The 27,295-nt window shown below is 34.7% G+C and overlaps 1 protein-coding gene and 3 non-coding genes across 4 annotated transcripts in view; 1 reads left to right on the forward strand and 3 right to left on the reverse strand.

Annotated features, from left to right (window-relative positions):
• Positions 1-27,295, forward strand: part of LOC119078454 (neurotrimin) — a 58,074-nt gene that overhangs the window by 8,736 nt on the left and 22,043 nt on the right. Inside the window, exon 2 of the mRNA XM_037185985.1 lies at positions 23,966-24,072. Within this exon, the coding sequence (XP_037041880.1) occupies positions 23,966-24,072 (107 nt within the window). The remainder of the gene's footprint in view (positions 1-23,965; positions 24,073-27,295) is intronic.
• Positions 20,333-20,414, reverse strand: Trnal-aag. Its single transcript has one exon. It is a non-coding gene; the product is annotated as a tRNA-Leu (tRNA).
• Positions 20,681-20,762, reverse strand: Trnal-aag. Its single transcript has one exon. It is a non-coding gene; the product is annotated as a tRNA-Leu (tRNA).
• Positions 21,009-21,090, reverse strand: Trnal-aag. Its single transcript has one exon. It is a non-coding gene; the product is annotated as a tRNA-Leu (tRNA).

Genomic DNA, 27,295 nt, shown 5'->3' on the forward strand with positions numbered 1-27,295 from the left:
TTGCCCCATTCCACACAAATGGCAGAAGTAAACCTCAACATAACAAACCATTGAGAAAAAATTTAATCCTCCATGCCAGTTGGAAGAAAATAAATATATGGTTTTACATGCTACATGCGTCGAAAACTGAACTTTTCACTTTTCATGTTTGAAGCACTTCTTTCGAAGCCCTCAGCATGTAATAGTACTGTTCGTACCTACGACTAAAAGTCTTTTTTAGCGTGTTAGAAGTTTCCGAAGGCGAAATTTTCATAAGAAAAGTGCTTGTTTTCGGTCGCTTCCAACACAAGCTTCGAAGCACAAGCTTGAATTATTCTTCTAGTTAAGTAATTTTGACATCCGAACACCGCGCGTATGTGATAAATGAATTTTTCACAATAAAAAGCTTTGAAGAAGCAAATGACGTCATGCTAAAATTAGGAATTTTCGATACCCTCTCGCTGTTGTCATGCTAAATCACATTTTTGTATCACCTACCACCCTAAAATTACGTCACATTTTAGTATCCTCCCAAAGTAGGTGAAACTTTGACAATTTTTGTGAAACTTCGACAATTTGTGAAACGTTTGACGAATATTAAGCCCTGCCTCGGATCAACAAAATTCACACGAAAACTCTACTTTTCATCGTTTTATCCCTAGTTCTGTAAAATGCTATTACGTCTTTAAACGGTTTTATCATTACCACGCACATGCGTGTAGATTGTTCAGCCTATAAACAAGCATTAACATTGGCTGAAAAACAGCTGAAACAAAATGCGTCACTCATTTAAAAGACACCGACTGTAAATTTTCCATCACCAAGTGGTAAAAAATTTCTGCTAGAAATGAAGCTTCACTTGAAAATTCGCTCGTATTTAGTCATTACTCATATTTTCTCTAATTCGTACCGAACGGCCTTGAATTAAAACTTTTCTAATTTAGCTCCGTAATTCGTTTCATATCCACATCTTATTATAATTGCCCGCACTCAAAAAACTGTTTGACACGATGCGATGTAAAAAGAAATCCGTTCGACTAACGGTGAAAAAAACATAAATTGTCGGTGTTGTACTAATTTTTCTAAGTTTCAGCAATTTTTTACGCCACCGCGTTCAATTTAATTTTATATGAAAACCCATTAATTATCTAAAGTCACTATAAAGTCGAAATATTAAAGTTATTCAACCACCCACAATGTTCACGTTTTTTTTATGTGTGTGTCGTTGAACAGCATCAATTTATCCGCCTATTTTACGGATTTTTTTTTCTTCCTTTACATTTATCATTCTAATAATTTTATCCTAAGTAATACGTAGACGAAATGAGGGTTGAGAAGATTTTCGGCAGCAGATGCCAATAATAGTCAAATTAGCTACACTTAAAGCAACATTTGTCATAAAAAATTGCTCATCATAAGACCTTATTTATAATGCAAAACAGAAAAATCTGAAATATCCCCCATCAATGAATCATTTTTGGAAAACGAAGAAGACGAAAAAAAAAAATTCACCGAAAATATAAATTGGTACAAACATCCGTGACCATGTTTTATGTGATCCCTTTTCATCGTTCTATGCATGGCTCTCCTCCGTGTTATCAAATGAGAAAAAATCCCTTTTTTGTTAAAACATTTTTTTTTAGTTTTGTTTACACATGTTGTGGCTTTGAGTTAACACCACCGAACACGTGTCGAGATTTAGAAAGTTAAATCGGTGTGTACGGATTTTCTAAAGTTTTCTGTTTTTCGAACTGTTACGGGGTTACCAATTTTGTCGAGCGTGTGGATGTGTGGATAAACTTGGTCGTACATACATATTTACAATATTTTCTTCTTCCTTGTCAAGGCGGTGCACATAATATGAATGTCAAAGGATCTGTACGACATTATCAAAAAAAAATGTTTTTTTAAAGGAAATCCAAGCACGAAACCGAAAGAGGAGGAATAAAAAAACAACAAAAAATTCCTTCGAGCCTACTCAATTATTTGTTGGAAAATGTAAATTTATGTTCAGTCTTTGACATAAATAACCATTTTCAAAAAGGCACATCGCTTTCGATTCAAATGTGATTCGTATACATCATATATTACATCTCGCCATTAACATGCGAAACATTTTGCAGTTGACGAGTAGGTTGGCATGAGCTTGAATCTTATAAAAAAGATGATGTGACGTAGGACAACGTTATGAACGAATTGAAAGAGATATTAGACTATTGACCCGTTAATACATCTCACCCTAGTTATTGGGACAAACATCGTATTGACATGCAACGTAAAATGATGCTAATTTCGACGATAAGAAGATGCAAATTCTCACTTTGCATCATGTAATAAATGCACAAGTAAATATTGATGTCGTGTAAAAGTATGTGAATCGATAGGAGCATAAACTTTCCGTTCGGTTACGACATCGACAACAAGAAAAAGCGATGGGCTTTGTCCTTTATTGTCATCTATTAGTTTATTGCGTATCTCACTCCGTTCGGGATATAATTCTCGAAATTGTCTAAGATCAATCATCCAAGACAGATACGAAAATAACTATTTTCAAGGCAAGGGAAGAAATCGAGAGAAAAATACAGAAATTCCCTAATTTTCGGTCACGGTTAAAACTGATGAAGTAATAGATTTCTCTTCAATATGTTGAAGGGAAGTAAAAGATTTCATAATTACAGTCTACAAACGATTCAAATGGTCGCTGGGTTTTTTGGTCGCGGTTAAAACTAATGAAGTAATAGATTTAGCTTCAATATGTTGAAGGGAAGTAAAAGATTTCATAATTACAGTCTTCAAACGATTCAAATGGTCGCTGGGTCTTCACAACGAGCCTTGGAAGTTATTTTCTGGAGTTGATAAATCCCTAGATTCAAAATATTAAAATTTAATTGCACGTTACCTCATTCTCTGTTAATTGTTCCATTCCCCAAAGTCAGGTCTCACTAAAAACGTGTTCTCAACTTGAAATTCCAGTTAAAACCTTATTTCTTTTATACTCGTCTTACGTACCATCCATTGAAGACTCTTCCTCAACCTACGTTCGTTGCATTTCCTAATCTACTCTCCAATCCAAGTCCCATTTCTCATTCTAATGTTTTGTTGCAATATAGCAAAAACTCATTCTCTGGATTAAATTCATATTCCGAACCGGTCGTGCTGAATAATTTCTTCGGATAGTAATATGTATGTCGACCACATACGAAAAATCGATACAATCCTCTTCCCGGTATCGATTTTACACAAGGTTAACAGTAAAAACGTGCATTGGCAGTCATCAATAATATTGATTAACTTCGATTATGCAGACATAAAATCCGCTTATCGAATGTTCTCCTAACTCTTTATATATGGTATATTTATATGGAACCGATGGAAGTACACGGTCCATATATTTCGCCACATATCTCAGAGCCGTATAATATCTACGTATATGCCAACACACAAAATTTCGAACTCCAAAGAAATTTACTATTCCACTTTATGACGACATAATTCAAAATGTAACATTTGTTCTTTAGTCACCAATGCATATGTGATTTCAATGGGTATATCAAATTTATGGGTGTTCCACAAGAATTACATTCAAAAGCGAAGGGTGACATTACAATGTGGTTATATGGTTCTGTTGTGCAAACCGAAATGGATGTAACACCATCATAATATGGTATGTATACATACATATGATGTATGGAATCTCCGTCTGGTAGTAAACAATGAGTTGTTTTTTGGAAGTAGCAAAAGAAACGGTAAGAAGAACCGGGATTCAAATAAAAGTAAAGGGAAAGGCGTAGACATACTGCACGAATGATTGATGGACATATCGTGAACTATTGACTCCAACTGAATCAAATTTTTATTTTTTTATTTTATTACAGTTATGAACACCTAAAAATGCCGCCGTGCTATCAATGATAACTTATCATCTTGTATTTGTTTATGCAATTCTGCCATGGAATTGAACTGTGTCTTGCCTCTATGTGATTTCGTAAATGGGAAGATTATTACACGTCTTAGAGGTAAAATAGTTATTTTTCGCCTATGACTCGTCCTGGAAACCTCTCATGAATGCATTCTCTAAAAAAAGCCTCGTAACATTAAATTAGGACCAACATTTTACATGAACGATGTCGTAAATACTTGAAAAAGTCAAGATATTTCAACACTATTTATGAAAAAAAAAACTTTTCGCACTAATGCACTCTTTTGTCAGGAGAGACTCCTTCAGACTCCTTCAGTAAGTAATATTTACAAAAGAATATTTTATCTGCTATACGTCGGAGATTCATCGAAATACTACAAAGACAAACCTCTCCCACTTGGGCCAGTGTTCACACCCTGAATGACTGAAGATTAATGCAAATGTTAATGACAAAAAAACTCATTAACATTTAACACATCGCAAAAGGCAGTGGCAAAAATACTCTCAATAGAAGCCTTTTCTTGGAAGATAGTCTTAGCTATAGACATGTGCATGTTAAGCGAATCATGAGAAAAATGTAACAAATTTTGACAGTTTCATTTTTCTTAGGATTCGCTTAACATACCCATGCATAAAGCAACGTCTAGGTCTACTTATACTGAGAATGTCACTAACACTTGAATTTATCTTTAGTCCTTCATTTTTGCTGTCGTTAACATTTACATTGCACTACAGTCTCTCAGGATTGCAACGGTGGTCAAGGCAATTTGTGTCATTTCATTCTAATGAGTGAATTAGGCAAGCAGTCGAAAATCGTAAATGTTACTTCTCAATAAACAGCCACAAGGTTCAGACTTGTTTTATTGCAGGTCCAGATACAGGTTTTCTCCGAAAAATCCTGCAGTCAGTATACAACTTCCACCAAATTTGGCATAGAACATTGTATGCAACAGGAACTGTATGCTAGCTTATTTTCTCAGTGTAGAGTGTCAGCCCAAAGGGATAAGCCGTGTGGGATAATACACCTTCAACAATTATCGTGATTTAGTCCACTCTGTTCCACGCATTCACATCTTGTGACTCATACCACCGCGAAACAGAGTGGACAAATAAAAGCAGGAGATTGATGACACGGCGGCCCTTTTAGTTGTTCACGACTGTATCAAATGAAAATCCATTTGAATAATAATTCACAAATATAATTCGCACAGTTAGCTGAACGTATAATTTGCGATTTTGTCAATCAATATTATCGAAATATGATTAACTGTGCAATGTAAGTGCGAAGTGAATATTCGCATTGACGAAATTTCGTTTTTTTTCTCTTTTATTCCGTTTTTTTTATCAACGCATTAAATATTCAAATAGACTACCCATGGTTATTCTGATTTACAATTCAAAATATTATCTAAATTGGTATAATATATCGTTTAAAAAATTACCCCCCGTTACATGGATATAAAATATAACACACCACCGTCTATATAAATTCGGCAGCACATACCTTATACATGCATTAGCTTTAATAGACACGGAATAAAATCGACGAGAGAAAAAAAATCTCTTTTTACTGTTCTCGTGTATTACGAATTCTACACTTCATTGAGATTGTTAGGGCAATTTAGGGGAGGATAAATTAGATAACGTTTTATAGCCCTAAGCACAATAAATGTACATGTACTACGAATATTTTTGTATTGTTACACTTCTGCCGATGTAAATTGATGGAATGAGAAAACACCTTATAAGCATCGCATCATCCCGTTACACAATGGAAGTGTACACTTTTACCAAATAGACATTCTATATAGATTATATAAGATGTACACAGTAGATGGGTGCGCATTTCGTGTGTCTGTCTAGTGTTGTTATACGTTCTTACGTATCATCCATACCGAAAAGCAGTAACACTTATTCGACGTTCTCAGTTCCGATATTTTCGGGATATTTTCCGGATTTGTGTAAAATTCAACCAGAAAGGGAACAGAATTGAATCACATCAATATTGCAAAATACACGTACCTCTCACAGATGCACGAAAATAAGAGCAGGGCGAAATTACGAAATTTTCTTCGATGAATTTTTGAACTTGAATCGTTTGCATATTTTTGGTATTCTTCCACGAATCGGGAGGCATGTGAACCGATTACAGATTGCTGGAAATTTAATAGAAGGTGATAGTATCTAGCATGAATACCTATCGGATCTATTACTTCTTTTGATTAAAGTATTTTTGTCAGATTGAAAAAAAATCTTTGGCTTCATTAGTTCTTACATTTTTTTCTGATGTAATAGAACGCTGTCAGCAAATTATCATTATATTGTGCCATCGCTGTCGATAACAGATCAGATGGCATAGAAGTTCTTACACAATCTAGGAATTCAATATTAGTTCATATCCATTACCGAATTATGCTATGGCGTTACAGTTTATGTGGCTGAATCGGCTAAGAATTTTCGACCTTTTCCGAGCATTATTACAATTTATTGTTTGCCGAGCAACCCATAAAGGACAACCCTTCGTAATGAGTTCCGAATAAATAAAAAACATTTTTCCATACAAAACATTCGAATATTTGGCGAATATTAGGGAGACGTGGACTTTAATGTTTGTTAATCTCTTAACACATTATTGTCACTCCCGACATGATTGCTCTTTACATAATTACCAAAGCTCTTTCACGAGAGTATTACTTTCATAAGCCAAACACTAATCTTGTATTATAGTGCACGGCTGCCAGTGTGTTAAGTATTACACTGATTAAAATGCTAATAAATTCCAAATTAATGAACTTTCCGTCCCTCATCACATTTCATATGTAAATATTATTTTAAACCTTCAGCAATACACCTGCAAAATTTTTGAAAATATTAAATTTCACCTCCACCGAAAAGACCAACCAGCACAACACAATGTTTTGTTTAAACACATTAGGCCAAACAATTTTTTTTTAAATTAAAAACAAAGAAAACATAAAACAAAATCTAATTTTTCTCATTTAAAGTCAATGTTGCGATAATATCAAAACCTTTTAGCTTCTGGCTTTATAGCTATGAGCATTACCTCCCCCCAATTGCCAAAAGAATCTGTAATATAGAAGAGAAGTCTCTCGCAAACGTTTCGCCTTACCCATCTAATGATTAACCATATCGACAACATCGGTATTTTCCATCTTTTGCCTAAGCACCCACCACCTCGGTTACATTGTTCGACAGTGTTATGTCGTCGTCGTCGTGTTGCTGTGCTGTTGTTGTAACTGTATGTCTTTTGCTATGTATGAAAAGAGCGGGTATTTTTTGGGGAAATGTGAAGAGGGTCAAATTAGATAACGTACGTCAACCAAATTGCCTTCAGCAGTGGTTGAACATGTGTTCAGAATTTAATTTCAGAAATTAAGGAGGAAAAACTTTTATTGTTCATTCAGAACATTTAGTTTTATCATTTTATGTGTGTTATTACGCTCTGGCATTATTATATATATATAGATCTGCACACAATTTTATATCATGTGAGTGAAATGATGAAAAACATTTTTGAAAATAGATGTTTTAACAACGCAAACATAAAATACAGACAGAGAGGAGAGAGTGAAAAAAATGGTGAAAGAATTATTGTGCAATTAAATTAAGTGGTAAAATTTGGCAATTGTTTTATATTTTCATTTTGCATGGGCTGGCCCGGTCCGGCGTTTTGTGAACGTGCATAAAAACGCTTTAATTCATTAGAAGAATATTTTGTGTTTTGAGAGAATTATAATGTCGCTGGCTGTTTATTTTTTTGGAGGTCAAGTGGTTTTTGTCATTCGGCGAGTCTTTTTGCAGTTTTCACTTTACAGTGAAAATGACAATTATTTTGTCTGAACATTGTATAAAATGTAAATTTCTATCATGGTTACTTAACACATTTTATTTCAAATTTACTCCCAGAACGTCTCTGCTACTTCACACGATTCAACAGGTTCAAATAAAATACTTAACTGCCATAGTTTTGCTATAGTATAAACACGACATAGTGAAGACACGACATTGTGAAGACACGACATAGTGAAGACACGCAATAGTGAAGACACGACATAGAGAAACACGAGACTTAATGAAGTCACGACAAAGTGAAGACACAACATAGTAAAGACACAAGTAGAAGCGTATTTAAAGGATTTGAAGGGGACCCTTAACTCTCAAATAGGCATAGCTTTTGGGAAGTGAGCGTAAATGTTAACAAATGGTAAGATCGGCAAGCACCTACTCTATAAATCTAGGTCCCTACTTTGACTTAGTGGGAAAATCATATCCAAATTTTGTCTAGTGGCATCGGTGTTGGTAAAACACAATATGTAGAAAAACAAGTCCACTGGCAGCCTACGCGTGAAACAATAAAAGACGCGAAGTAGGTGGAATCTAACTTGAAAACATGAAACAGGATCACTCACCGTTTTTTTTTGTAAATGGATATGTAGTGAGAGAAAACAGAGTAAGAACAGCATCAATTGATTCACAAATTACGCATGCTAAAATTTGCTTTCAGACCCCGTACGTAAAAATGTATAGAGCGAAAATGTACGCTGCTAGATCCATTCTTCACCTTTATTATTAGTTTACTAGGTCCCACCTGTTGGGCGGGTCGGGTCCCTTGACTGATAATTTTTCCAAAATAATTAACCAATTATATTACACTATTATAAATATCTTAATTTATTTTAACTGATTTTTTCATCTCATATCAGATTAATCGTCTACAACGTGACAAAGAAGCGCATCCGATAAAGACACAATGAAATTCTATTGTGTTTTAAAGCCTTTTTCAGTGATCACATTTTCATTGAAAGAACGTTCGTGCCTATTTTTCAAATATACGTTGGCTCTCATCGCAATTTTACGAGTGTAAAAATCTTACCAAATCAAATAAAACATTTGACACCGCCAAAATTAACTGCTTTATTTTTTTCTATTACTCTGCTTGATACTTTGCAGCAAACTGCTCGCTCGTCCGAGCTGTCTAATATTGCAATACGATACCGCAACTCGTGTGAATTACGACCCTCGCTTCGCTCGGGCCGCAAACTTCACACTCGTCAGAGTTGTCTAATATTAGGTTTGGTCTAATCGCAAACTTCTCGCTTGTCCGAGCTGTCTAATATTGCAATACGATACCGAAACTCGTGTGAATTACGACCCTCGCTTCGCTCGGGCCGCAAACTTCACACTCGTCAGTTGTCTAATATTAGGTTTGGTCTAATCGCAAACTTCTCGCAAGGCCGAGCTGTCTAATATTGCAATATGATACCGCAACTCGTGTGAATTACGACCCTCGCTTCGCTCGGGCCGTAAGCTTCACACTCGTCGAAGTTGCCTAATGTTAGAATTGCTTGACTTTTGTAATACTATATACTCACTGTATAGATATATGCTGCTTGTTAATTATCAAATATAAAAATCAACTATCAATTATCAAATACCAATAATCGAATATCAATGATATTGTTCATTTATTACATTGCATTTCTATTTTTTGGGGTAACTTCCGAAGCGTTGATCACACATAGCTTATCGTCGAACTTAGCCTTCCAAATGTCAGATGTATAATTTTAGGAACCAAAATTTTTCACTATTTTCTGCCAGTCAAGGGAATAAGACATTAAATTATCAATTGTCAACAGAGTAAAATCCTGTTTTTCTGGAATAGTTTCCAGATACTTAGGCCCACATGACCTATCTTCCAACTATCTTTGTGTGGTTACAAACATTTCAGTGAAGGGAATTATCTATTACCAATAATTATCAATTATCAATTATAAGCAGCGTAAAATGAATTTTTCTGGAATAGCTTTCAGATCCTTAGGCCCGACATGGCCCATCTTTGAATTCCATTCCTCGTCGATTAAAACAAATTTTATTAAAATCGGTTAAGAATGACTCAAGCCATCTCAAGTCGTGACAAATAGATTACAAACAATTACGTTTCTCATAACATTTCATAAAATGTCACAACACATTAAATTATCAATATTAATTTTCAATTAACATGTATTATCAATTATCAACAGAGTAAAATCCTGTTTTTCTGGAATAGTTTCCAGAACCTTATCCCGACATGGCCCATCTTTGAAATTAACCTCAGGAATCCCATTCCTTGTCGATTAAAAAAAAAATCATAAAAATCGGTTATGAATTAATCAAGTTATCGTGATTACAAAAAAAAATAGGCTACAAACAACTACGTTTTCCTTCACATTTCATACATTGTTAGGTTACAAACATTTTCTGGCGTAAGACCCTTGACTTTCAGCCAAGGGAACAATATTATTATTACCAATTATCAGTTATTACAGTTACATTTTATATAATAATATCACCACAACACATTAAATTATCAAAATATCAATTATCAGCACTGTATTATCAATTACAATTATCAACAATTAAAATTATCAATAAAATCATGTTTTTCTGGCATAGTTTCCAGAACTTTATCCCGACATGGCATATCTTCGAACTTAACCTCAGGAATTTCATTCCTCGTCGATTAAAAAAAAAATCATCAAAATCGGTTAAGAATTACTCAAGTTATCATCGTGACAAAAAAAAAATATTTCAAACATTTAAAGTTTTGATAATTTTTCATACACTGTATGGTTACTAACATTTTAGGGTATTTTCTGGCATAAGACCCTTGACTTTCAGTCAAGGGAATAAACATTGGGTCTCAGATGTTAAGCGTTACACAGACAAGGACAAGAGTGTTGATAGCTGTTGACGAGAATATAAAATTAGGCGTACGGAGGATTTTCAAAAAATGATTTTAAATGAATTTCCATAAATTGTCAATTTTCCACTTTGCTCCGCACAGTACTTTACACGTCTGAGTGTTAGTTACCGGCAGTTTAGTTATAGAAAATCATCTGCTATTCGGATAATCCTTCAAAACGAGCCAGTAAATGTCGCATTATGTTATTATATTTGCTTAACATATTTTGATCAATAATCTAACGGCGACTTTTATTGTCAAAGAAAATAACACAACAACGAGGCGGATAGATCTTCAATCTCTTTTTTTTTTCAATAAATAAACACAACATACAACCTCAAGTTATGAATGTTGTGTACACAAATAAACTCGGCGAATATTTGAAAGAACGAACGAAAAAAAAGTTGCTCCCCTTTTTTATTTGTACAAAATGTTCCCTCTCGTGCTGTGTGTATTGAGAAATGTTTTGTTTACTCATCACATTTTCATAGATAAAGATAAATATTTTTCTTTTTCGTATCTACCCATATATTTATTGTCTTAACCTTTAAGTGCCATCAATAACAATATTTATGTTTTTGTTATGATTTCAATACAATTTTCCTCCATTTATATGGGAAATTATTGCCACACAGTTTGACTCCCTGTCACAAAAACTTTTTGTTTTCAGGTCCGCACAATTATTTGCAATGGGGCGTTTATGAATTTATGGCGCTATGGGTTTAGTTGTTATTAGCACTTTACAATATTTTGATTTCATGCATGTGCGAACATTTAGGGATATTGTGAAGTTTGTGCACCAAGACAATGCCAGACTGTCATCCCTTATAGACAACAACGAGAATAAAAGGGATATTCTCTGGATAATGTTGTTGTTTATAGTAAAATATATGATACAACTAATGAAGTAATAGATCTGGTTTCAATCTACTGAAAATTACTAGGTCAAAAGAAGTAATAGATTCGATATGATTGTCATCAGTATCATGGCTAAATTAACAGAATATTTAATGGTTGGTTCAACTAGCATTCTTTTTATTCTCAGGAGTTTCTACTCTAACTTACTTTAAACTTTTAACTAGTGGATGGTGGCGTCAATATTATACATTTTTACTACCTGCCCCATGCAAAAGTTGACCAGTACATAACAATTTCCCCCGGCGAAAATGATCCATTACATGTGGACCATGGTTATTTTGTTTTCCTTTTCCTAAGTGAGAATCAACTTTCGCATGAGGCAGGTAGTAAAACAGAATACATTGGATGCTGACACGTCCTTCAATACTTCGGAAACATCTTTGTGATACTCGCAAACTCACTCGTGAGTAGTATAGAAGTTGTATACCTCTCATTCGGCTCTGATATACGTACCTACCACTTGCAAAGAAGACATCTACCGAAGCTTGTTACTCAAAAGCACACGAGAGAGGCTGTTTTTATACCAAAATGGTTAATTCAAGTAACGAATTACTTACGCAGCATACAATGTAACCTCCTATTATTATCGGATCTGAATGAAAGACTGTGAAATTTTTCTGGCAATTTATGTTCTTAAAAAGTGAAAGCAAAAGCAAAAAAAATCAACCGTTCGTGAAGTGTGAAGGCCACTCGCTCGCATAGAACTTTTAACGGAGTTCCGTTCATAATGAATAGGTGAAGTTCATAAATCGCAACTTTCTTTTCCTAATCAAATTACAAATAAAACTTTTTGTTAACACATATAGAGTTAGAGTCTTTCACATACGATGAGTGAGGTGTAAACCAAGTGGGAAAAACAACTGAGTAATTTCGGGAAGGACGAAGCACTAACAACACACAATATAAGAATTGATGCATTCAGTGTACGTGCACATTATCTTCATTATATACTCTGCAATAGTAATCAAAATCTCAGAGACGTAAGAGATGTCTTTTATGTAAATTTTGATTTCTAGTCCAATATAGTAGGAATAGGAGAGTTCAACCATTATATAATGGAAGTCCAGTAACACGATTTATCCATTCGTCTGTTGCATATATTAAGAAAAAACAAAATTAATTTGCATCATAATATCAATCACATTGAAACTCGAATTCCATTATTTCCATATTGATCTCAATGTTACTTCAAACGGAAAATGTTCAATGAAATTTGATTGTCATTCAAAGCTTTCACAGACATATCTAGGTTCTGACAGATCCAGTTAAGAAATTCAAGAAGGTTTTAGTGCCTAAAACATCCTTTTCTAAACGACGGTAGTGACATTAGAAACGTTTTTCGTGATCAATTGAAGAATGTCATAACCTGTTCTTTCAGAACCTAGAAACACATCACAAGTCTACTACTTCTTTTGATTTACGTTTTTTTTTTTGGACTGGAAAAAACTCTTTTACTTCATTTGTTTTAACATTTCCGTTGCTATTACAAGATCTAACTATTCAGAGGTCATAGCTCATTTTTGTTGGCGCTTCCGATAACAGATGAAACAGCGACGCCCGGACCTACGATGCTTGCATTATGTTTTTGATTTTTGTATGAATAAAGGTAATGAAGGGCTTTTTCGAGCAAGTGCGGCCCTGGAAATATACGTCAGATATCACCGTGCTCATTTTTCCAATCAGAATTGTAAAGTCCATTTCTCTGGATTCCTTAGCTTACTTTACTTTACCGGCGCTACAGCCACTTGTGGGCCTTGGCCTGGTCGAGAATCTGGATTCCTTAGCTGAATACGTTCAATTTCTTTCCATGTATCAGAATCATCTCCTGGTTCCACACAATTCATTCCATTGAATTTTTATTTGCTGGAATAGCGGTCGAGATTATTAATTTTATTATGTTTTTCGTCTACGGTATTAAACATTTCGTTGTGTGGAAAGTTGCATATTTTTTTGATGTTACGAGGTACTTAAATTTACAACTTTTCGAGCTTCGTTCATAGTGTGCTTATGTTTTTGTCGGTATATGATACCGAATACGGCACAATGCCAAAAGTCTACTTTTATCCCCGTAATTAGCGTTTAAATTTTCAAATTTCATGTGAAAAATATAGAAACTTTGAACAAACGAAATTTGAATAGTTTTTTTTTATGTAACTACGGGCGATGTGCATGACCTTTAATAAACGGAGCCGCAAACGAGTGCCGCAATCTCACCGGCCAGTACGAAAATATATTCTCCGCTTCTTATAATTCAACCCCACTCGTGCCGTAGGGTGCGAAATATAAATTTTCAAGCTACTTAAATCGACGAATATAATGTTGTTTCGGCGCTGAACCATTGGAAAATGTTACAAGTTACCATTTTCTCGTGTACATCCTGAAACGAGCAACGTTTTGATTTAAATTGCATTGCTCACTTGCAGTAGTTTAACCACCAGAAACGTTGTATTCGGACTTGAATTCATAAAACTGAATACAGCTCCCATAAGAAGTCTTATGCTTTATTATTATGCGCTGCGAGCACATGGGGTATAACAGAAACAGAGAGGTGTTATGCAGTTTTATATATTACATGAAATTGTTATGTTCGATTATACCCCTTATGTATAATTTCATAAGTGAATGTACCCGGGTACATACATAACATAGCCTAGATACATACTGTTAGCATGGTTGTAGATATGGTCAATATGGTCATGTATTTCATTTGATTAGCGATGTAGTCTCTTGTTCATTTTATACCAGAAGAAGACTGTTTATGCACTCCGGTACACGTGTGCGGAAATTTTCAATCGAATTAACGTACAGATTCGAATAAATCAATTCACCCATGGCACATACCGTCCTCTTACACTATTGCATTGCAAGGAATTTTTGAACAAATTGAAGATCAGTGCCAATTTCGTAATGGAATAATTTTCTGGTAACTATCGATGCACATCTGTAAGGAATGGACTGATTTTGGGACCGATACGAGTCGTTAATTCAAATAAATCTTTTTCGGTAAAGAAAATAGGAATAAGCGTTGTAAAATTGAGTATAGTGTTGCTGGGAGTGATATTATGAAAGGACTCTTTTTTATCACCCATGGAAGCAGGATCTCTCTTTAGTTTTCACGTAAATGAATCAGATGAATGTTTTAAGTGAGTGGCCCCTTAACGACAAAAAGTAAGTGATTACTTATGCGGAATGAAGTAACAAATGAAGTAAAAGATTACTATTAATATGCTCAAAATACTTAGATCAAAAGAAGTAACAGATTTGATAATTTGATCCTCATTGCAGCTTACAGTCTGTACAAGGTTAGGTGTTGGTCTTGAATAGATCGTCAAATTGCGAACGATAATCAAGATTGCTGATTTTTATCGGTAACCGATGTTAAATCGTTTCGGTCATGGAACGGTTGTGTTTCACATCAATAATTATTATTGTTATCTATTGATTGTGGCCTTAAATGTTTGCTAACAAACTCAGACCCTACTAATTTATTCCCTTGAATGAAAGTCCTGTATTCGTCTTACGGATGATGAATAATGTAAAACTGATTTGTGAAAAAATGTTCACTATGAGACAAAAAAAATAGTGACAAAATGTTCACTATGAGCGAAAATGCATCTGTTATCGTCATTGACGACAAAGTATAAGTGAAGCGCTTTTTGCCTTATGCGGTTTTATACAGCAAACGTTTTGTTAAAAGAAATGAAGTAAAAGATTTTCTATCAATCTGCTGAAAATACTTTGATCAAAAGAAGTAATAGATTTGTTGATTTGACCCCGCTTGCAGCTTGCAGTCTGTGAACGGTTAGGTGTTAGTCTTGAATAGATCGTCAAAATACGAATGAAGATCAACGAGTGTGAACTTTGCGTAATTCACATGAATTTCATTTTAATTCAAGGTGTAGGCCAAAAATCCGCCATCTATTCAGCAGGATAAAATAAAAGGAATGAATAATTTATGACAAAGAGCTAACCCACCCAAAAGGTGAGGCCTAGTAAATTGTAATCAGATTACTCTTTGGGCATAACTAATGCAGACACTCTTAAATTATCGTAACTTAAAATGGTTTGTGTTCTATCAATTATTTAATGAAAATAACGTTTTTTTTTGGTTATCACAACAACGGTCTGATAAAATCCGAAATTCCACAATTTTTACCGAATCTGCCTCATTAAATGGAAATTCTCGTTTTTGTCTTTATTTGTTTTCGTAATTCTAAAATTATTTTCGAAATTTATCTCCTCGCCTTACCGAAATTTCTGGCTCTATTTCCCCTCCGTTGTCTGTGATCTGTTACTCGGTGAATTATTATCGTTGCATATACATGAAATATATCGTTCACTTAAAAAAAATTGAAACTTGACGTGAAAATAATGAACAAAAAAAACGAGAGAGAAACTTTTTATATTTTGAATAGAACGGAAATCAAAACAAAATAAATTTCACCGCTAGTTATTTTAGAACGAAAAGAAATAAAAAAAAAATTGTTGAAAAGCCCCAAGTAAACAATACGGGCAATTATATTTTATAAAACAACAAATATTCGGTTCCGTATACTTACACACATATCGCAACAAGTTATTTTCAAAATGTGAAAAATGTAACAATTGGAAACTAAAACAAAAATAAACGCCCGAACCTCTAATATGCCACATCCATATATATAAAACATATATAAATTCCCCCCAAAGTACTTGTAAATAAACGAGAGAGTACTGTGCGGTTGTAACTACGCTATGCTCTCTCCCTTTATACTTATGCATCCTGTGTTCAGTTTTCATTATTGTTATGAAAATATACAAAACATAAAACACGAAAATAAAGAAAAAAAAATTGAAAAAAAAAAGAATTTTATTTAGAGAAAAATAAGAAGCGTCGCGACGTCGTTTATTTGAAGTGTGATATTACACATATATACGAGATGTGTTCTCACAACAATGTGGTGCCATGGATGTGATGATAGCATTCTTTGTTCACAAAGCATAAGGAAATGAAAGACGTGTGAATCGCTCTTAATTATGTCGTTATTCTTTGATAATTATAAATAAATTACTTTCGGTTTGAACTGTTATTGAATACGCAGTTCCGTTTCCACTTTTTGATCATTAAGAAGATTTTTTTGCTGGTAATTTCAATGCTTTAGTTCGTGTGTGGAATGAAGCAATTGGAGAAAAATTACCGTCAATGATTTCAAGTGAAGAGTGATGAAAATAGAATTTTACAAGAGATTTTTCATCATTGCTTGATTTCTGAGAATTCCTTGAAGAGAGTTCCTCAGATACACCAAAAGAACGATATTTCAGAATAGCACTTTTGTATTTCTGGGTTAGCTCAAATAAAAAAAACTTGTCGCGTGCTATCAGTCATAGCCGATCACTTAATGGGGACAGGGCCTGGCTGGTTGAAATTTAAAAATGTATTCAGAACCTATGATGGAAAATAGTCATTTTCTCACCTGAGCAGAAACGTCGTTGTTGTGGAAAATGTTGTATCGGGATCGGGAAAAAACCGGCAAATTTCATTTTTAGCCCCGTACGAAGTACGAAGGGGCTTATAGGATTACGATGCCGTGTGTAATTGATGGAATTCGAAGCAGACGGTTAGGGCAAAGTGTTTGCCTATGTTCATAGATAACGAATCCGCAATAAAAATTTTGTCTGTCCGTCTGTCCGTCTGTCCTTCTGTCCGTCTGTCCGTCTGTCCGTCTGTCCGTCTGTCCGTCTGTCCGTCTGTCCGTCTGTCCGTCTGTCCGTCTGTCCGTCTGTCACGTCGATATCTTGAGTAAATCAAATCCGATTTCAAAAATTTTTTTTTTCCCTGAAAGGTAGTTGAAATAGTGAGGCTAAGTTCGAAGATGGGCGATTTTGGGTCGACCCCTCCAGAGCTGGGGCCCCATAGGTGCTTTAACGTTTTCCAAAGATTTCTCTGGCCATTTAAAGGCTACACTTGTAAGTGATACATCAAATGAAAGGTATTTACAATACCTATCCACAAAAAAAAAGTTTATGGAAATTGGATGACCGACTCGTGAGTTAGACCCCTTGGTGTGAACTAGGTACAGGGCGGCAATCCGTTTTTGCTTGTAGGTTAGTCAAATTTGAACGGATTTAGATGGATTTTGATTTATTAGATAGGTATTGACCGTACCAATCAGGGAAAAAAAAGTTTATGAAATTCGGTTTACCGGAGCGTGAGCTAGGTCTCTTGGAGTGAGCTTATATGTGGCTACTCGGCCGTACAGTGAAGGTGGTGTTTTTTGTTAATATCTCGAGTAAAATTTAACCGAATTTCATGAATTTTTTTTTGTTTGAAAGGTACTAACGAATGTAAATCAGTCGTTGTACTTTCCACCTCCTAACAAAATGGCCGTCGGCCGCCATTTTGGATTTTTGTAAAATCAATATAAATAGGTGAAAATGATAATTCCAAAATCACTGATCAGTGGGAAGTGTAGTTTGTGTTACTTTTGAAAGGAACGTCGTACGGGGCTTCGTAATTGCGCTATGCGCAATTTTTAAGACGTACACATTGCATAAGAATTTTACGACGTTTACGGGCGCAATAGGCTTACGGTAAGAGTAGGGCGACGGACGAAGTAGGGTCACGTGCGCAATAGATGTACGGGTTTGTACGGGGCTCAGTCGCAGCAAACGCTCCGACTGTTCTGACGGCTCGTTTCGGCTAACAAAACCCTCGAAATGAAATTTATATTTATTATTGTTGTGGGGGGCTTTCAATAAATTGGATTTTTAACGTGAAACAAAAAAAATCGAAAACACAATTCGCACATTGTGCGAATAGCTAAAGTATTACAATGTGATTACTCGCACATCATCAACATCTTCACGTGCGAGCATAGATCAAATTGTCGACCTTGGTTCTTTGCAAGTGATTTTACTTCCAGCCATTGTTTGTTCGCTGCACCTGCTTCGCTGACGACTGTTCTTTTCCTCGTTATTTTGTAACGGCCAACTTTTTGGGTACCCTGAGGTTCCTATATTTATGTAATAGACTGCTTGTTTCTGATTCAATGTGCGCTATGGCTCTTAATGTCTTCTAAGTCTTCTGATGCCGAAATGGCGAAATATTGTACATCAGTAAAACGTTGGATGATCCAACCTCCGAGTAGCCGGATTACAGAAGATCTTGGGATAAGGTTTTGTGATGTAAGTGAAATAAAATGCTAAAATATTCACTAGGAGATCTCCTAGTCACACAAAATATTCTACAGCCGTGGCATATTTTCGTGAAATTTATTCTTAAAATTAAGAAAAATTGTCGAAATTAAAGAAAGTTCTCGAATTTCGATAATTTTCAAGTTTAATTACTAGAAATTGCTGAAACTCTCGAAAATTCACGAAATTCTTGAAACAAAAATCCTGAAAATAGGCTCTGGTGACACCTGTCAAGCGAAAAAAGGAAAATCGACAATCTTCTCCCAAAAATTCATTTTGAATTTGATTCACCCTGATTTCGTTTAACTGATTTTCTAAACTTAGGAAGTGCGAATCCACCTTTCCCAAATTGAAATGAGGAAAAACTCCAAATAAAAATCGTTCTAAACATTCTAATTCCGACTGGACTCGTCCGAATCCCCACACGTTCTCACATCGAATAAATAAAATCTAAATGACAAGTTTCAATTCCGCTTTTGGCTTTACGACACCATTTGTCAATTTCCGAACTCTCAAACAAAAATATATATTCATTTCGTGTCATCGTCACAGCATAAATATAATATTATGTATGCGTAGGAAACGTATCCTCGTAAAATATTTAATTTCACACGACAACAACCAAAAAAAAAAAAATTGTCTCGTATATATTACACAACAGGGATGTGGAAGGATATAAACATCATTGTCATCTCGTTTAACGAGCTATAAACCCCATTTTAATGTGAATTAAATTGCACCGCAAAATTATATATTATTCGTAAAACGATATTTTCGGATTAAATGAGGAGCACATAACACATGTTTTATTGAATTTTATGAAATTCCCTCGGTTCGGTTCACTGCTTTGTTTACATTTTTTATTTTATTTTAAATATTTTCAAATTGAATAACAAAATATTTTTTTTCTATTGAAAATTAATACGTTCGCTTTATGCATTATCCCATGCATGACAATTTATTTTTTGTTTGTTTTACTTTTTTTTATCTGGTGAATTTGCACTTTTAAATATCGAAATGAAAAGACCAAAGCTTACAAAATGAAAAGTTAATTTAAATATGACCGTGCAATCCATTAAGCTGTGGACATGACAACAGTGGCTTTAAATTTAATGAATTTTCTATGCAAATAATTGTGATCCTTTTAACACACGAGAAATTTTGATTTGCTTATATCGACAAGTTATTTTTAATCGACGCAAAGCATGATTCTAAGCAAAAAATTGTTCCACGGCATGTCTCCAAAATTAACAGATTTCGCATCTTACTGCCGTCCATAAAAAAGTTACGAAATGGTGAACTTATATAATTATTACACTGTTTTAAGACAAAATTATGGAACGAAAGTGTGTCCATAGATAGAGTTCTAACTAAAGGCTACACTCACTTCATTCTGGTTACAACTCGCAAAATTGTCCAAAATTGTTGTACTGCTTCCGAAAATCAGGTAAATGGACCAAGTTCGTCACTGTAATCTTAACTCTTTAGTTTGTTCTTTAAAACGAAGCCAGAGAGACTATCAGTTTTAGTTAGATAAAACACAACAGCAGCTGTAACACAATAAAAGACCAGTTTTGAATTTTAACAAACAAAAACTTTGGCAGCGGAGGGATTCGAACCCTCGCCTCCGAGGAGACTGGTGCCTTAAACCAGCGCCTTAGACCGCTCGGCCACGCTACCTGTTATGACAATGAATTCATAATTTATAAGACATAAAACTGGTAACGAAAATCAACTATATGTATCAAGCTCGTCACTGAAATGATTACAGTGTAATCTCAAGTTTTTTTTTCTTCTTTAAAACTAAGCCACAACAAAAAAAGACCAGTTTTGATTTTTTTTAAAAATCCGGGCAGTGGTGGGTGGGATTCGTCACTGTAATCCTAAGTTTTCTTTGAGACAATTCCAGAACAATGACAACCAGTTTTCATTTATAAAAAAAACATTGGCAGCGGAGGGATTCGAACCCTCGCCTCCGAGGAGACTGGTGCCTTAAACCAGCGCCTTAGACCGCTCGGCCACGCTACCTGTTATAACAATTAATTCATAATTTATAAGACAACAAACTGGTAACGAAAACCAACTATATCGATCAAATTTGTCACGGTAATCTCAAGTTTTTCTTTTCTTTAAAACTAGGCCACAACAAAAAAAGACCAGTTTTGATTTAAAAAAAAAAATCCGGGCAGTGGTGGGATTCGTCACTGTAATTCTAAGTTTTCTTTGAGACAAATACAGAACAGTGACGACCAGTTTTGATGTAAAAAAAAATATTGGCAGCGGAGGGATTCGAACCCTCGCCTCCGAGGAGACTGGTGCCTTAAACCAGCGCCTTAGACCGCTCGGCCACGCTACCTGTTATAACAATAAATTCAAAATTCTCGAAAAACGTTCGCATTAATGAAAAACACACGTTCAAATGACTCGTACGCAATGCTATATTTAAACAAATGGTGATATATGATTGTAAAATTTGTGCGTCTGTTACATATGATTAGACAGTAGTCATAGCGTGATAGGCATGTTTAAAACACATTCAATTAAATATTATGAATAACCTTGTGTCAGTAATTTGATTCAGAATAATAATTTAAGAGAGAATTAATGTTAGATTCGACTGTTACATATACTGTAACAGTATATACAGTCATATGATTGCTCGACGGATTTTTAGTGGATAATATGAATAACACTTAGCAATGAAGTTCATGTGTTCTGGCAGTGCCTATTATTGGTAAATTTTCCATTTTCTCCTTTCTTTTTTTCATAATTTTCTCTAAGTTTACCAAATACTTTTATCCAAAGTTTACCAAAACTTACCAAAAATTTTAAAAAATGTAAATTTTGTAAAAACTTCGGTAACTTTTGGTAAATTTAGCCAATTTCGGTAAATTTTGGAAAACTTGGTGTAGTTTGGAAGCACAGTTCGAAGTGATCTAACTCGAAAAAGTCAACGTCTATGATCAACTTTTTTTTTGCTCAAAAGATTCTATTTAACACGAACAGTAATAAAGAAAAAAAAAATTGAGTTACATTGCACTCTTAATTAAGTCCAATACAAACGCGAGATTTCGTTAAATTTTGGTGAATTTTGATAAATTTTAAAAGTAAATTGGCTCTGCCAGAACAAATAGACTTAAAAGGCCCGTCATTGGGAAATGACAGGACAGTTTCCCGAAAATGTATGGAAAATTTTATCACAAAAATTCACCGAAAAGATTCAAAGAAACTCACCCATGATGCTTTCCATTGTATTCGTGCACCGTCTCTTTATGTCCCCAAGGCATATGTAAACACTAAAACACTTTTTACTCGATGCAAAAACAAAAAGTTTTTTTTTGTTTTGTCGCGATAAAACACAGAAAATATTTCGACACAACTGTGACACTCCGCTATTATAAGTACTAGAATGAATGTTTGCTGTGTTCACTTCGGCGGTAAAATATTTTCATTTAAAAAAGTCGCCGACACTTCAACGATGGTAGACATTTATTAAAATTGTAACCTCTCCCACTTCTTTAGTAAGCTAACAAGACTTCGCTGAGTCTAATTATGCCATCTCTTCGGCTGAGGTCGAATAATTCTCCGCTGAGCTTTAACAAACCTCCGCTGAGCTCTAATAATTCTCCGCTGAGCTTTGACAAACATCTAATGAGTTCTAATAATTCTCCGCTAGGCTTCAGTAAGAGTCCGTCAGGCCTTAGCACGTTGTAGTAAGGCAATGAAGCTAAGCGAACACTCAATAAGCATCAGCGGATACCTAGTAAGTGTTCGCTATGATTTAATAAAACTCCATTTAGCTGTGGTAGATCTCCGCTGAGTGTCCGATTCGCTCCATTAAGCCTTCCTGCAACTTGCTTAGACCTAACGGACACTTCCTGAAGCCTAGCGGAGAATTATTAGAGCTCAGCGGAGAATTATTAGAACTCAGCTGATATTTTTATTCAAAGAGGTGGCATAATTAGACTTCGCGAAGTCTTCTTAGCTTACTGAAGAGGAACGAACATTTATTTACACTCAGCGCAGTCTTACGAGAGGCTAAATTTTTAATAAATGCTCTCCCATCGTTGAGAGAATGTCCGCTGAGCTCTCGTAAAGCTTTAAAAAATGGTCGATGAGCAATAATGTATACGCTACCCTTTGTCAACCGTTTGATGATTGTTTTTAAACGTCCGACACTTTTTTGAATGAAAATATTTTACCGCCGAAGTGAACACAGCAAACATTAATTCTAGTACTTATAGTAGCGGAGTGTTACAGTTGTGTCGAAATATTTTCTGTGTTTTTGTCGCGACAAAACAAAAAAAAACTTTTTCTTTTTGCATCGAGTAAAAAGTGTTTTAGTGCTCAAATATGCCTTGGCGACCTGAAGAGACCATGACCGAATACAATGGAAAGCATAAGAGGTGAGTTTCTTTGAATTTTTTCGGTGAATTTTTGTGATAAAATTTTCCATACATTTTCGGGAAACTGTCCTCGTCCTGTCATTTCCCAATGACGGGCCTTAATTGCTAAGTTTTGTTCAAAGTATTTTTTGTAAAACTTTCGCAAATTATAGCAAATTTTGTCAAAGTTTAAACAAAATTTCCTTTTTCTTGGTAAATATTAGAGATTTTTTGTAAATTTTGTCAAATTTTTCTAAATAACCCAAATATTTATCAAAAATGTGCCATGTGTTCTGCATTCAGATTGAAAAAATTTTATTTAATAAAATTCATCGAGTACAAAATCTCAACCCCTAACCTATTTTAATCCTTTTAATCGGTCAACGACAAGTCTCGTTATTGACAAAGCGATACAAAAAACCAATTAAATCAACAGGCTCATCAAAATCAATCTTAACATCCCCCCGACCAACATCTTTCATATCATTAACCACATGTTCCATGATATACATACATGCCATTCAAGCAACAAAAATTAATATTCCAAACATCCCATTTCGTTTAATATCCAGACTTTTATCAATAGCCGAGCCGAGATGCCATGAAACGGCTGTTATTTAGAACCAACATCTTTTCATGATTGACAACAATCAGCCGAGGGTGTTTGGTAACTGATTGTCCCCCATTAAGTGTTAACCAAAAAAAAAGTAAATTTGTAGAGCTAAAACCTTTAATATTCTATCAAAATCGAATAAAAACATTTCCTTTTATCATCTTTTTATTTCGCATGCTGACCAGAAAAAAAAATGATGTTTTTCTGACTTTCTTTTCTTTCTTTCCATATAGCCGTATCCGAGGATCCCGAATTCATCGATGTTATTGAAAACATAACAGTAACCCAAGGAAGGAACGTGATTTTGAAATGTTCGGTACGAAATCTAGGACCGTTTAAGGTAAGTCCAGTACGTGACAGAAGCTGAAATTAACAAAAACATTTCACTTTATCAAAAAATATTATGTCTATTATTGCCATTATTGGAATACCATTCGGTTTAGTAAATTCTCCGATTCTTCTCTTTTTTCTTGCGTTTTGTTGTTGTTGCTGCTGTGTGTGATTCTTTTACAAGACGTGATTGGATAATCCTTATGGCATAACAATATCGGGGTTTTGTAATATATTTGCTCACATATTCTACAGAGTGTGTAGAGTATTATTATTTGCGGTTTCGGTAGAGGTATGTGGGTCGTTCCGTCTATAAATAATAGAATTTTCGATACTTTTTTGTTGCTTATAAAAGCGTATGAGAGTAACGAAGCGATGAGTCTCACTAAATGTTCTATTCGGACCGTAAAGATTTGCAATTTCTTTCGGACAGTAACAAAGAATCATTATTGCCATTAGATGTAATTTAATTATTTCATTATGCACTGACGATGACATTGATTACATTTACTATGTTGAAAAAGTATTGATTCGTGGACATAGGCGATGCCTATTAGGCATTGTCCTTGTCGCAAAGTTACACTTTAGTATACTGTACAAAATTCAGGGACCAACATTTTCCAGAATTTTCCCTCATATGCTTTTGGAAAACCAGAAACACTTTCGGGAAAATTGTAAAGAAACGGAAAAATGTAGAAAAATCTACTAAGAAATGGAAAAACATTTTCCCAGAAAGAGTCACCAATACAATTTCAATGAAATTTCGTCAGGATAAAGGCGACGACACACTAGCAATTTTGCATTGCTGAACTCGACAATTATGCTGTGTCTCTTGTTTAAAGTATGCGCTACAAATGATCATTTGAAAATTGCCTGTGCTAGGTATTCTATCTCGTAAGTATTTTCATTCAAAAATACATTAGTTTGTCGCAGAGAACTTTAATTTACATGCGAAAAGATTACATGGAAACACGTTTTACCTGTATCAGTAAGTCCTTTAGAAATTCTCAGAGAAATTATAATAGATGGCGCTGCGCCGGTAAGACGGCAGCAACGCCATATGTTATCATTTCTCTGGAAATTCGAGTTCAGTGTTTCACATTTTCTCGCGATCGCGGCGATCGCGTATGAGTAAGAAATCCGATGAAGACTGACATTTCTGACAATCATACAAGTTTTGAAAAAAATAATATTCATATAATGACTGGCTTTAGAATGTTCAGTCACCGTAAATAAATACTTAGAATAATTGTCTTCCAATTCGTGGAACTGAACAACAAATTGCTGGTTCAGGCTTACTGTCATCTTAGCGTCAATTGAAATTCTCAATTTTCAACATCACTCAACAACTAAGAAAATTTTGGACAATTATCTTTTTTCCTGGACTGACAACAGTTAGTAAATCGATTTTTGAATAATTCTTCACGTTTCAAAGTCAGTCTCCAAGCATATCGCCTCTCTTATAGTTGTCGAGTTTTCGACTCTATTACGTGATTTCTTCTAAGTTTTGACAGACCGAAATTTAGTTCAGTCGTTGTAACGTAAATTTTGGTATATAAGATTGAGTTAGCCAGAGCTCAACTATTATTTTTATCAACACCATTGATAACAAATGATTTAGTGTACCTTAGTCAATTCTCTCTGGTTGAATGGTTTTTTACAGTGTCTTATAGTTGACACACTGTCAAGCTTCAGCGCCCTATTTAGAGTACCATTCATGCTTGAAGTGCGTTGGATAAAGTGAAAACTCAAAACCCAAAATAAATCTCTAAAAAAGGTAGCATGTTAACTACTGCTACTAGCTCACATTCAATACAACATCGCCATTTCTTATCAACAACAAAGAAAAATCACACTAGCTAGCGTCTCGAATTTATCCTTCTCGTATGTGAATTGCCTCGGATGTTGAGGATTCCACCGAATTAAATTGATACAACGACAAAACGATCTCTTCATCGTCTTGTCCAAGCCTTGGACGGCTTGAGCAGGCGCTTTATTCACGTTTGCAAACGTTTTTGTTGATCCGAAAAAAACACAGAATTAGACGGCAGCTCAATAATTTAAATTTTGATCAAAGAGTTGAGGTTAGGCTTCTCTATGGATAACGGTGTTCGGGTTTACAGCTACTACGACTTGATTCGTACAAAAGTTGTTCGTTTGATGGATGTTTATAATAACCAAAAATTTGTGTGAAACCTTCTCTTCCAAGCACGAGGTCTACTCTAAGATTTACACGTCCTTAGTGCCGTAGTGGTTATGGGGCCCCTGTTACCTCTTAGACTTTTTTGAAGAAAAAAAAAGTGAAAAAGTGACGGAATTGGAGTGTTTGTTAATGAAGTTCAAAACAGAGAGTGATGGAAGAATTTTAAAACGTTTGTGAATAGTCGCTCCTGCCTGGTTTATTGTAGTTGGAATAGTTCAAAGACTTTTTTACAGTAGCAGAAGAATACCGATGAATTCATTACAAAATTAAATTAACGGAGATTCTGTCTGAGCGGTTACGCATTCCATGGAATTACCCATGTACTACACAAATATGTAGTAAATATGACATGACACAACAAGCAAAAGATGAAAATAAAAAAATAAAAAAAATGAAAGAATAATACGAAAGCTATTTTCGCATGGCACATATAAGGGATGATCAAATAAAGTTTTTCATGATAATATTTGCTTTAGTTATATATAATGTAGCCGGAGTAAAAACTTGTTGTGGATAAAGGGGATAAATTAATACTACCAACAGCCATATGCGAAATGAAAACAAAGTTTTCATAGTCTAGCCTCGGGTATGATTAGGGTGAAAGCATGACATGAATATGAAAAGCATATAATTCTTCTGGCGAAATATTATAAATATCAAAACTATGCACACCGTGTGTTTGGTGTGTTATAAGTATAATATTGTACTGTAGTCACTCTCTCAGACGTAGTTACTGGAAAAAATGATGATGATGAAACTGGTGGTATGGCATGGGTCTACATATGCAATTGTAGTAAATTTTTTGTACGTATTATACATGCTCCAATGACTGTGTTTATCTGTGTGATCTCCCCAGCATAGTCTAATTGCATGAAAAATTTCGGCGGGGGCAAAACGAACCGAAAAAATAAAAAATGAATTTCGCAGAAAACGTGAATAATTAATTGGATTTTATTTCCATGTTGTGTGTGTTTATAACCGCAAACAGTTTTCCATAAGGTAAATAAATTAAGTTTTTTTTTTGGGTACA

The sequence above is a fragment of the Bradysia coprophila genome, unplaced genomic scaffold (genome assembly GCF_014529535.1).
Source record: "Bradysia coprophila strain Holo2 unplaced genomic scaffold, BU_Bcop_v1 contig_297, whole genome shotgun sequence".
Classification (NCBI taxonomy): domain Eukaryota; kingdom Metazoa; phylum Arthropoda; class Insecta; order Diptera; family Sciaridae; genus Bradysia; species Bradysia coprophila.